Here is a 13,071-nt window from a genome sequence, read left to right on the forward strand (position 1 = left end):
AGTAGGCAGTGGAGGGCAGAGAAATGAAGGCTGAGGGGGCGGTAAGCTGCCACAGGCCCCACCCCCACAGGCCCCTCCCCCACCGGTACCACTCAGCAGATTCCATCATGGGGTTGATCACTTATCAAATTTCAGCAGGGAAGTGATCACAACATTATACAACTGCCAAAACAGAATCTTGGCCCAGCCAACTTGACACACAATCTTAACTATCATGGATCCTGTATATACAAGTTCATGTCATCTGAATATAGAGATAGTTTTAACTTATTCTAATCTGGATGCCTTTTAGTTCTTTATCTTCCCTAATTGCCCCAGCTAGAACCTCGAGCGCAAGATGAATAGAAGTGGTGAGAGTGGGCATCCTCGCTTTATTCCCATTGCCCTGCACAATAAATATATGTTGAATTAACAAATTACTGAAAGCTCAGCCTGGTTCTGAAACACATCCAGAGCACCTTCTCTGTGCAAGGTACCGTGGCAGATAAAGATACAGGCCCATCTCACCAGCTCTGGGGACAAGCCAAGCACAGAGGTAACAACCACCAAGATATCTGACTCTTGGGCCTGTGTCCCCACTTGCTATGCTAACAAGCCCAGGCTGATACTCTCACCACACTCTGCAGGCTCACTGCTCTCCCCACCAACTTAGCTTCTGCAGGAGAAGAGTTTTCTCCCTTCTCAGGCACTTTTAAGGTCCTCAATCCACAGAGTTCTATCAGCCTTACAGACCCTGTTTAAGTCTCCAGGAACCACATCAAGGCCTTGGTGCAGCAGCCACACACACAAGCGTGCCTCCATTAGTGAACAACCAGACTCCATGCCTCCCAGGCATGAGCCTTTGGCCTCGTCCTATCCCATGAGGAGTTTCTTGCCTCTCTTGGACACTATGTCTATACTTTCATCTTCTTTCCTCAACTAGAATTGTCAAAGCCTGGTGGTATTTCTGTCTCTAAATGAATAAAATGGCTGGAAACTCAGCTTTATTCAGTTTTGCTTAGGTTAGATTGGATTGGTCTGTTACTTGAAGAAGTGAGAAGGTCACTTTCAGATACTGATGATATGCATAAATGTTGGTACAACTTTTGGGAGGGCAATTTGGAAACAGGAACCAAGAGTTTTTAAAAAAGACTCAAATCCTTTGACACAATGATTCTACTCCTAGAATTCTCTCCTAACAATAATCTGAAATGCACCAAAGATTTAGTTGTAGTTACCAAAAAGCAAGCAGAATGATCATGAAGAATTTGTCTCTATCAGACTTGCTTAAAACCTGTTTACAAGATACCCAATTTTCAAATGAGCATTATTATTACAAGGCATTTAGGTAAAAAATGTAGCCATCTGGAGGATTTGATAAGTTATTTGAGGAATAAAAATGCTCTCAACTCTGTACTGTGATGGGGTATTAAGTAGAGTAGACTGAATTTCACAGGTCAGGTTCCACAACTGACTTGCTGAGTGATCTAGTAAGTCACCTAAGCTCTCTGGGCCTGTTCCCTCATCTGCCTTTGACAGGAAGTAAGGAGGCTCCAGCCTTTCCCTTTTGTCTGTACTAGTGAGGTCTCTGTAATGATAGGAATTACCTTCACTGACTTCCCTTTGTCTTTAGAATGACAGAATTCTTAACACAACCTATAAGGTACTAAACAGTGTGGCCCAGCCCATCTCTCCAGCCTCACCCTGGGCATAATCTCTCTGCTGGTCAGTGTGCTCCAGCCACACTTCCCTGAGGGCCCTCACATATCCTGTTCCCTCTGCCTGATGTAATAATGCACCCCTTTTGCCTGGCCAACTCCTACTTATCTATAAAGTCTGAGCTTAAATGTCACACCAAGAAATCTTCCCTGATGATCCTGACATGGTGCGCTCCCCCTATTACATGTTGCTCTAAAAAAAAATTAGCATAGCGTATTTACAAAAATACCTCGCTAGGGGAGGGCACAGTTGGCAAACAAACGTAGAAGGCGAGCATTATTTGCATAAAAATGTGGTGTATCCTCTCATGTTGCCCTCTATAGATCTCTTGCAAGGCTCATCACAAGGTCATTAAATACCTGCTTATACAATTATTTATGTGGTTGCCTCTTCCCTTAAAAACTCCATGAGGGCAGGTTCTCCTTCTGATTTGTTCATGACTTTATCTTCAGGGCTTAGCAGAGTACCCAGCACAGAGACTTGTGGTAACTGGTTAAATGAATGAATTCTTACAATCTTTAGAATCTCAGGGATAGAGAGGCCTTTTAGAAATCTAATGCCTTCATTTCAGAGCTGACAAAACCGAGGCCAGAGAGGATAAATGACTTTCTCAGAATCACACGGCCAGCAAATGGAAGAGGCCATTTCAGAATTAATTCCCTCAATAAATATATTCTAAGACCCTACTATGTTCCAGGCACTGTCCTAGAGGTTGGACATACAATGATAGACAAGACAAAGTGCCTGACCTCCTAGAACTTACATTTGGTGTAAGAGATGATAAGCAGATAAACAAATAGATAATAATATCAGAAGGCAGTGATCAATGCTATGAAGAAAAAAAATCACATAACTAGTGAAGATGCAAACCCATGTTTTCTGGTTCCAAGTGTGGGGCTCTTTCCACTACACTACGCGGCCTGCCCTGAGTAAACAAGCAAAACCATAATTTATGAGCTCCCTCAGCTGCCTGTGTATGCACTCGGTGGGGTGAAACCCTAACGCCGTCCATGAAAAGGGGCCAACATCATCAGAAGCAGCAGCTGACTGGCTTGCCTGCTCAAGCAGGTGTCATGGCATTAGCCAGCCTGGCCTCTACTGTCTTGAAACTTCACATCTGGCACCCAAAGAGAGAGGGAGTGTGTTTAAATAAAACAGCTATTGAACTGAGTGGACTGAGAAGGGTTAGAGTTGGCTGGTCTCTGGGAATGATGCAAACCACAAGGGGACAGTACTCAGGAGGTGAACAGAGAAAACAGATGGGCTCAAACTACAGGCATGACTATTGCCTAAGCACCCCATACATCAGTGGGGGAGACGGGGAGACCTTCTTCTCTGCTGGAGATCTGTTTGTTTTTTCATTTATAAAGGTACCCTCTTATGTTTGTATGTGGGGAAACAGAATGTACACTCAGACCACCGGCTTTAAACCGTTTTGAGCAGAAATATGGTTGAACCAAGAGTACAGAATATACATAGAATGGTCTGGAAGCTCACCTGAAAGGTAGTGGTGCTGGTGAATCAAAGTGGAGTCATGGATTTGAGAGGTGAGCAGAATCACAAGGATACCCACTGAGACACTGGTTCCATTAGCACTCCTGTTTCACTTGGTTATAACATCAGTTTTGAAATTCCGATGTGTTGCCTACAACACAAAGTAGGCATGCTAATAAAGGTTAGTTGAAAAAAAATAATAAATGAAGGATGACAACTCATTTTCCCACATTGGTAAGATTAAATCCCAAAGCATTACTCTGAAAATAATAATAGTTATTTACTGAGCAAGTACTACGAACTAGACACTTGGCGTTCATTATCTCTAATCCTCACGATAGCCTTGATGTGGACATTATCTTCGTAATTACAGATAGCAAACTGAGGCTCAGGGAAGTTAAGTGACCTTCTATAAGTCAAATGATAGTACATGGAACTGTGCTCAGCTCTGACTCGTAAGTCCAAGTACTTTCTACAAAACCAAGCAGTGACAACCGCTTGCCTACTAGTATAACGCAACTACCTCTAGCTGCTCTGCTGCTTCTATTTTGTTGTAAGCTGGGAAACCAAGTACCTCATATTGTGAACTAGGCACAAATTTAAGTAGAGTAGAGGGGTTTTATGCAGAAGCTTCAAGATAGTTGTTCTCATATCTTAGGGGTGGAGTTTGGGGTTTGTAGCAAAAATCTTACTGCTAGAGAAGTATATTATTATATAGTCCCAACTGCTTAGCAGAATGTCTGCTATGAACCCTAATTATGATATTCAAGACTGCTTACTGCTGGAAAAGAACTCATGTCAAGGATAGATGACAACAGGACACTCACAGTCTGCCTCTCAAATCCCAGGCCTTCCATGTACTCGCTGGGCAGCCTCTTTGCCTTTCAGTTTCCTAATTCATAAAATCGGGCTGATATCTATACCTCACAAAATTGTTGGAAGGTTCAAATGATATAACGATATAGAAGCACCTGGCATAGGATAGGTGTACAATAAATATGACTTGGGATGACTTTAGCTGACCAGTCTGGTACCATGGGTCATTTTGGCCCAAAGAATTCCAGGGAGATGTGGTCAGTTCCAGGTCTAAATCAGAATGTGTTTTTGTGCGTCACAGAACTGCCTACATGAATCCTTAGTGGAACCGTGGAACCAATGCCATCTCCATGGTTTAACTAGGACCATGGCTCAGGCAAGAGCCAGAGGATTTCCAAGCATGAGATGACCCAGCAAAAGGCTATTCCACATTTGAAGTCATTCCTAATGCTATCCTGTCCTAAGTTTCCAAGGGGATCAATAGAGTCATTCTCCTGCAAGCTGGACTAAATCTGACCTCAAATTATTTTCCTCTGTTTATTCTATCACAAGATTCAGGCGCAATTTAGCTGTTATGACTTATTTCATACTGGTAATTCTCTCTTCAGGTTACAAAGGGTGATTTTTCTAACGTACAAATCTGACATGTTAAAGCTCTTCAATGGGTTCTCATTGCCTAAACAACTTAGCAAAGTCCTCTGTGATCTGGCCCGTCTACTGATTAGAACTGATAACCTACCATTCCTCCTCTCACTAAACCACTTCTCACTCTCTACTAAACACTCCACACTTTCTCATGTGTCCATGCCTTCGATGAGCTCTTCCTTCTGCATGGGATGACCTTCTCACTTCCCATTTGGAAAACTTTTCTTCTCAAGACCTCAGCTCAAGCACACCCTCCTCTGTGAATCTTTCCTTAAAGGCACCCCTTCTCTGGGGCCATACCAACCTGTGGGCCTATACCTCCATTACACAGTAGAAGGAAGAGCACGGTACAGTAGAAAGAATACAGGCCTCAAGTCAGAAAAGACTAGAGTGCAAATCCTGGCCCTTGCTCCAGGCAAACACCAAACATCAAAAGAGAGAATAAAGAGTTTTAGTCTCTACCCTAACATGTAGCTCACTGATGTGGTTTTTCTTATGTGGAGGTAGATGCAAGGGACTGTAGCCAGAAGACTGTGTCCTCAACCACTGGGAAGCTCATCCTCTATCTTGGATTGACAATTTTAAAGGTGTTCCAACTTCCATGTTCACTCACACACCCGTTAAGACTGGAAGTCAGCTTCCTATGCAGGGTTGCTAGTCATAGCATCCAAGTATTCTAGTTGCTCTGATTTTTTTATAATAAAATTATAAACTGGCATTCTAGCTTTATTAAAAATAAACATGCCCCACCGTTGCCACTTATTGGGCAAATCACGTGAACTCTCTGAGCTTCCCTATCATCGTTTATAAATAAAAGGTGTTATGAGGATTAAATATATTCAAATAGCTAGCACAAATTTGGGCCCATGGTAAGCACTCTACATAAATATTATTATATATACATACCCATTGCCGTCGAGTTGATTCCAACTCATAGCAACCCTATAGGACACAGTAGGATTGCCCCATAGTGTTTCCAAGGAGTGGTGGTGGATTTGAACTGCCGACCTTTTGGTTAGCAACTGTGTTCTTAACCACTGTGCCACCAGGGCTCCAAAACTATATCTGTGTCTCCCTCTATCCCCACTAGATAGCAAATTCCTCAAGGGAAGAAATTCATCTTTGTATCCCCACCATCTAGCCTAGTGCCAGGAATGTAGTAAACTTTTTACGAAAGTTTAGGAAATGCACAAACATGCTGTTTTGCCCTTTCAATAGACTGTCAGTTCCAGGAAGGTGGAGAAATTGTCATGTGCTTTTCTTAGATCCTCCACAGCAGCTGCCATGGTTAGGCAAATTAGTAAGCACTGAAGGCACATTTATGAGTGGACCAACACATCCTTCTTCCCAGGGGGTGCTACACAATGGAAAAGTCACACAATTCAAAGTCAGAAGAGCTAGGTTCTAGCCCTGGTTCACTTCCTTATTGTGAGGTGTTGGGCATACTAGCTAAACTCTCTAAGCATGCTTTCTGCATAACAGGGGATAGAAAGACCTTGCGGCTTATCACTAAGATAAAGTACCATACAAATAAAGGTACGTTACAACTAAGAGGGACAAGGGAAACCCTCATATCAGGCTTTATGGTTTGCAGGAAATGGTTCTGCCTCATGCACATCTCACTCTAGGAGAGAAGAGCACGGCAGCATGATTAAGCGATGTTTATGTAATCTTCACACATAAGCCTGGAGGAGATATCCTAGGAAAACATGGTTTCGGCATTCAAAATAGACAACACATCACTGGGCAATAACCGTCCTGCAGCCACTTTTCTGTGAACCTGTGGCATGACTTAAATAGAACAAAAAAATGCCAAATTTCCACCTGAATTTTTTACAGCAGCTAGTTCAAAGGCAAGGCCAAGTATTGGACAATCTTTTTCAAGGGAAACAGTGTTCTTGACTTAAACTGAAACCAATTAAACGGATTGCTTAGGGAGCTGTATTTAGACGAGTTTCCTGGTGGTCTAAAATCAATTAGAAAACTTAATTTTATTCTAGCCTCTCTTTAAATTCTTCTTAACATTAGTTTACCTATCAAACTTTGTAATTTAGTTAAGTATGGCATACCAAGCATAACTGAATCTTTGTTTAATGATTCAAGACCACTTGGCAGGGATACTCTAGATAGAATTAAAAAATCAGATGAGTGACTGACATAAACATTAAGATTTCCTTCAAATCTGACAATCTGTGATCTGAACACCTAGTTGTACTTTCACTTATATTTCACATATTGGACAGTATGAAAATGTGCATATACCGCCAAGAGGCAGTATAATATAGTGGTTAAGACTCAGGAATTGGAGCCAAATTGTCAAGATTTATATCCTGGCTCTGCCACTTGCTAGTTCTGTGACTTGGGACAAGTTACTTAACCTGTTCTCTCACGTGTAAAATGGGAATAAAAGTATCTAAGTGGTAAGAGCTCTGGCTGCTAACCAAAAGGTCAGCAGTTCGAATCCACCATTTGCTCCCTGGAAAACTTATGGGGCAGCTCTACCCTGCCCTATAGGCTCGCTATGAATCAGAATCAACTCAATGGCAACAGGTTTTTTTCTTAAAATATAGATAGGTACTATGAGGATTTAGAGTTAATACATGTAACATGCTTGAACAGTGCCTGACACATAGTATGTGCTCAAAAAATGTGAGTATATGTACCTTGGTGGCGTAGTGGTTAAGAGCTACGTCTGCTAACCAAAGGTCAACAGTTCAAATCCACCAGGCTTTCCTTAGAAACTCTATGGCACAGTTCTACTGTGTCCTGAAGGGTCACTATGAGTCACAATCGACTCAACAGCAATGAGTTTGATTTTTTTTATGTGTGCCAAAATACCAGGGGTCTTTCATGCATTATTTTATTTAAGTCTTAAAGCACTCCTTTATGGTAAGTGGTAGGAAACTGAAGTTCAGAGGTTTGATCAAGGGCCCTCTGCCTGCCAAGCCTGTTTCTCCATCATAGCACCCTTCTTTCCCACTATGCCAAAACTGCTGTGTACAAAACTGAATTGAATTTATGCTGACCCAGTATACATCCTATAAGCTGCTTTATGAAATAATCCCTGATACCTGCTCGCTTTCGTCAATAGTCTCATTCGTAGAGTAGGACAGAAATAACTCCATTAAGGATTCACTTAATCATGGTTTAGCTACACATGAATGTGTAAATGATGAGTGGAGTTCAAACAGTTAAAACTCACTAAAATGATAAAACTTCCTCAGTCTGTTTCTTGTCTTAAATCATTTGTTGCTCTTTGCACAGGACTGTGAAATTGTGCCCATATGACTGCCCTAGTTCTTAAGTAGGAGTCCCCACGGGTGGTGCGAATGGTTAATATACTTTCGGGCTACCCGAAAGCTTAATGGTTCAGTCTACCTAGAGGTGCCTTGAAAGAAAGGCCTGGTGATCTACTTCTGAAAAAATCAGCCACTGAAAACTCTATGGAGCACAGTTCTACTCTGACACACATGGGGTTGCCATAAGTTGCAACTGACTGAATGGCAACTGGTTTGGCTTACTTTTTTTTTCCTGAAGTATTAAGGCCCTTGTTGTCTATACTCATCTAAGCATTTTCTCAATGGTTATTTAATGCTATTCGCTGTGTATGCTCTATCACTCCAAAATGGTAACCTCTGAGCTATTGCAATCCTTAAGTATCTTGCTGGAGCCCTGGTGGTGCAGTAGTTAAGAGCTCGGCCATTAACCAAAAAAAGGTCGGCAGTTTGAACCCACCAACCACTCCTTGGAAACCATATGGGGCAGTTCTGCTCTGTCATATAGGGTCGCTATGAGTCAGAATCGACTCAAAGGCAACAGGTTTGGTTTCTGGTTTTTAAGTATCTTGCCCAGGACTAAATATAACTAGCAATCAACAATTTTTGGTGCTTTGGCTTTGAATGATCCAAAGCAGATACTAAACAAAGTGGTTTTTCCATTCTTCAAGAGCAGTCCACTAAAAGACATGCCATATGGAATAAGCAGCCTGGGAAAGAAAGTCTAAAAGACTAAAAGAAAGTAGTTAAACAAGGACTAGCCATGAAGAACTTTGAGTATAAAGAAGAGGGGAGGGGAGGCTAGGTGAAGCCTAAAGAAACAAGGAGTCTGGCAAGAGTAAATAAGGAAAAAAAAGGGGTGGGGTGGTGGGTATGTGGGGGAGCCAGACAATATTTAGGGTTTCAAATAGAAGCCGAATTCTACAGTCAAGGTGGGTTTACCAGACAGAAAAAGTACTGGAGAGAAGCCTTACCAAGCTTCTTTGGCTAAGGAGCCTGGGTGGCAATCTGTGGGTGGCCCACACTTAAGAACACAAGAAACTGGACACAGATAGAAGTGGAGAGAAGTGTCATGCAGCAGGGAGTGCAAAGAGTCAATCCTAAATGTAGACATTTGGGTACAATGTGCCCTTCAGAGAGAGCATGGTGACAGCATGGGCTAATTTAGAGAGCCGCCAGGGCAATAACTCAGAAAGCAATACTGCCTTCTCACAACAAAACGAGGCAGCCCCAGAATGTTTCATGGTGGTAAAAAGCTGCGTTACAGCATACTGAGATCCCGTAACCAATGAAAGGAGACAAGTTTACCCAAATGAGTCTTGACACAGAGTACATTATTATGCACTCATTCTACTCATGTCCTGGAGAAACTATTTGGTTTCCTTATATGGCCCTTCTCTTCAGCTCTCTCCTGTATAATAACGAATGTCTTCTTAGAGAAACAAAGATAGAAAAGGAATAGAACTATTCCACTCATCCCCCCACACCCTCAGATTTTTTTAGGGAGGTGAGTGGAGGCTCGTATCACTGAAAGCATCACAGAAGAACTACCAGCTTTTGAAATCACTTTTAAAAAATGGATTCTGCTACAGAAATTCAGGTTGATGGGGGGAAGACAAAGGACATACATACTGCAACCGACCATGCTGATTGCCAGAGCTAAGCAAATGTTTATTAACCATGATACTTTTCTTTTATCCTGTTAGATTTTAAGATACAACGTGCATGCATATGTAGAAATATTCACTATCATGGCAAACAAAACCAAAGAAAATGCCAGTGGTCACTCTTAACTGAGAATCAACTTCTCATGTTACTTCTTAAAATTCTTCAAGAGAGCTCTACTGTATTCAGATAATATCCAAACTGCTTAACTTCATTTCTCAATACATTTTCCTCACTATTGCTAAATTCCAGAGTCCATTTCCCCAAAAAAGCTATGCTTCTCTGACTGGAAAACGCTTTTCATCCCTCTTTGCATGGAAAAATTCAGCACATCCTCTATGAAACTGCGTAGCTTCCTCTCTCCCGAGAAGACCTCTGACACCCACCCTCCTATGAGCTGTCAAGACCACATGCTTACCTGTTGGCACTGCACTCACTACGTGGCATTGTAATTTCATCTTACTGACCTGTCTCTTCTGCTAGATCCTTGAAGACAAGTGCCAAATTCTATTTGACTCTGTATTCTCTCGTGTCCAGGTCAAAGGCCTGACACATAGTAGAGACACAATAAATGGGTCAATGAATAGTAAATACAGCCATCAACTAGTCTCATTTTCTTTTGATAGGAAAATACCCACTCTCCTTAAAGGCTTTCATCAAAAAAGACAACTTTCTTCCCCTTTTGATCACACATACACAGCCAGAGTGATGGCTTTAAATGAGAATAACATCTGGGTCATATCTTTGAGGACTGACTTCAGGAAGTCAGTAAGTAATTGTACCATTTATGACATCAGGAAGGAAGCCACTTACTTGCAGAGCACCTATGTGCCAGGCACTCTGTACCAAATTCATGCTCTCTATATATTACCTCAGTCTTGACTAGCCATGGTAAGTCATTTTAGCTCTATTTTTATAAAGAACCTGAGCTCAGAAACTTGCCCAAGGTCACACAGCCAGCAGGTGATGAAGCCAAAATAATATAATGTGCAAGATCAGGACTAGGTTTTCTTCTAAATGAACTAAAAAATGAAGTTGGCTGAAACTAAGATTTCCCATAGGACTGAAAAAATGATGAAGGCAGCAAATAGCTTGTTCCTCTCAGACGATGGGTATGCAGTTTTAACAATATAAACTGAAAACCAGCCTTGTCCCTGTTCAGAGTCTAAATAATTGCATACACTGCTGCCATCCTGTCAAATAACAGACCCATCAGACATTCAGTCTGAAGCACTGTTTTAAAACAACTTCTCCAATTTATTTAACTCATGTGGCTAACACAGCAGAGTCTTGTACAAAAAGCAGAAAGAAGCCCCCACTCAATACGAAGCCTAGCAGACAGCTCAGAGTTTAGGCAGCAATGCATATGGGGCTTAAAGAGCACGGGGTTTGCATTATCCCTGGAAAAACGGAGGCCCAACCAGCACCAGATTTCTCCAATTCAAAAAGCAGTTTTATTAGAGATCCCAGCATTAAAAAAATAAAAAGACTGGGTTGTTGCTTTTTAATTTTTCATTCCTATTTAGAAAAATGACTAAAGGCAATGAAGCACACACAAAATTTTAAAGGGACCCCTCCAGACATTCTTTGTCAAGGTTTAAGTCCAAGCTTTCCATCTTTCTCCCCATCCATTTTTTTATTTTTAAAAAGGGTTTTAAACTATGTGAACCTTTACACAGCTTGATACACAAAGCCTCAGCTTTCTCAAGTCCTAGACATAACGCCAGAAATCCTCTCCCAAACCTCTGATCTTCATCAGCCTGTGGAGGTGCCTGGCTGGAAAGTTCTGGGTGACAGTTGCTAAAGATGCTCGTATAAATCCCAAAGCCACTCATAATCCTAACCTTAAACAGTAGTCCGCTGACTGAATCCCTTAGTGCATACATCAGGCTTAGGTGGAGGGAGGAAGTCAGACATCCTTTGTCTGATCCTCCTGAGTCACATCAGCAGTCGAGCCAAGCTCCCTTCACCAGAGCTCACCGTGCAAGGTCACTGCCACACCAGCTCAGCCCACCGAGCTCACCACCCGTCCAGGCATAATGGAGCCACTGACAAACCACCATTGCAATAGATGATCTTCCATAAGTAACAAAAACGCTTTATTTGCTATTTAGACCTACTAACAACTCGGTCTCTCCGTCTCCTTCTTGGGGAGTTAAAAATACAGAAGAGCAACATCTATTAGAAATGCGTGCCTTATCTCTTCCTCACAAGCCTCCTGGAGAACTGCTATCTCTGAATGTTTGGCTTCCTTGAGAAGGAGAAATTTTACGTAACTTGTACACCGTACGCAGGAAGGGATTTCTCTTTTTAGCCTTCATTTCTCTGTACGGGTTTCACTCTCTAGGTATTGAGGGGGCGGGGGTACGGAGGAGGAGAAACCACAAGGAGTAGTATAAAGCACACACTGTGTCAGCAACATGACAACTCCTCTAATATCGTCAATGCGGATTCTAAGTATTAACTTCTTGGGGAGCTGAATACATCATTAAATTTCTATTTGCGCTCCGCCTGAGGCTTTTCTCTAACCACTAATTGCGAGTGCAGGTCTAGAGAACTTTTGTTAAAGAGGCAGAGCACAAGTAATGTGCTGGTCTGGAGCCAGGTGTCAGTGTACTTTATAACGGAGGAAAAGAGGATTACAGCGAGATTTTTGTTTCAGTCTTTAGTCCAACCAAGACTTTAAGACTTAAAGAAAACTACTTCACAGGGATAGGGAACAGAAAGCGTGGTAGTGGTGGGGGGCTAGAGGGGGAGTGTTAACACATCCAGTAAAAAAATACCAACACAAGTTCACAGAATACAAGGGAATAAGAAGGAGCACTTCCTGAGTCATAAGCGGATCACGGCATAGGGTGGGTGGGCCACAGTAAATCAGCCATTAAATGGCATTCAGTGATAATTCTGAAACCTGTTCCAATTTATTTTTGGAGTGAATTCTTCTCCTGGACAGGTTAGATTGTGCTTTGAAAGTGTTAGTAGAAGGTAACAGGTTTTAAATACTCTTTTGCCTCTTGCTTCCAGGTGATTTTCTTTTGGTTAAAAACCAGAAACAATGAAAACCTCACATGGATGGAAGAAGAATCTTTTGATACAGGTGAGCTGAGGAGTTGGAAGAACTTACACAGTAAGTGAGAAAGTCTCTATCTCTTGGTCTTCTCCCTTGACCATTCCAAGTCTCTGACCTAACAGAGATGACAGTTTATTTCCTCTGGAAGAAGCCGGTAATGGATGCTTGTCTGTTGGCTTTGCCCAGAGCAACAGTCCCTTTCTTGGGGCCCTTTCGTTCCTCTTTGGGTTCTTTCTTCACAGCCAAGGCAGGAGGTCTGTGCACAGAGGATGTCTTCATCTTAAATTCCTCTTCACTATCTGTGCAGGACTCACTCTCGTAGACCTTCTCAGTCACTGGTAGAATAAGGAAAAAAGAGCACATGAGTGGGTTAAGTCAGAACACTATTTTGTCAAGGGGAAGACGTCT

The 13,071-nt window shown here is 42.1% G+C and overlaps 1 protein-coding gene across 6 annotated transcripts in view; it reads right to left on the reverse strand.

Annotated features, from left to right (window-relative positions):
* The window catches only part of POLD3 (DNA polymerase delta 3, accessory subunit), a 109,174-nt gene that overhangs the window by 48,402 nt on the left and 47,701 nt on the right, over nucleotides 1-13,071 (reverse strand). For 5 of the 6 annotated variants that reach the window (XR_007518178.1, XR_007518177.1, XR_007518176.1 and 2 more), the window contains exons 12-13: nucleotides 12,718-12,998; nucleotides 3,196-3,343 (exon numbers count right to left, since the gene is read on the reverse strand). Coding sequence is in view for 1 of the 6 variants with exons in the window: in XM_049889812.1 (XP_049745769.1) it covers nucleotides 12,796-12,998 (203 nt within the window). In the remaining 5 variants the exon portion in view is untranslated. The other variant, XM_049889812.1, reaches the window with a different exon arrangement.

The sequence above is a fragment of the Elephas maximus genome, chromosome 7, assembly GCF_024166365.1.
Source record: "Elephas maximus indicus isolate mEleMax1 chromosome 7, mEleMax1 primary haplotype, whole genome shotgun sequence".
NCBI classification, from domain to species: Eukaryota; Metazoa; Chordata; class Mammalia; order Proboscidea; family Elephantidae; genus Elephas; species Elephas maximus.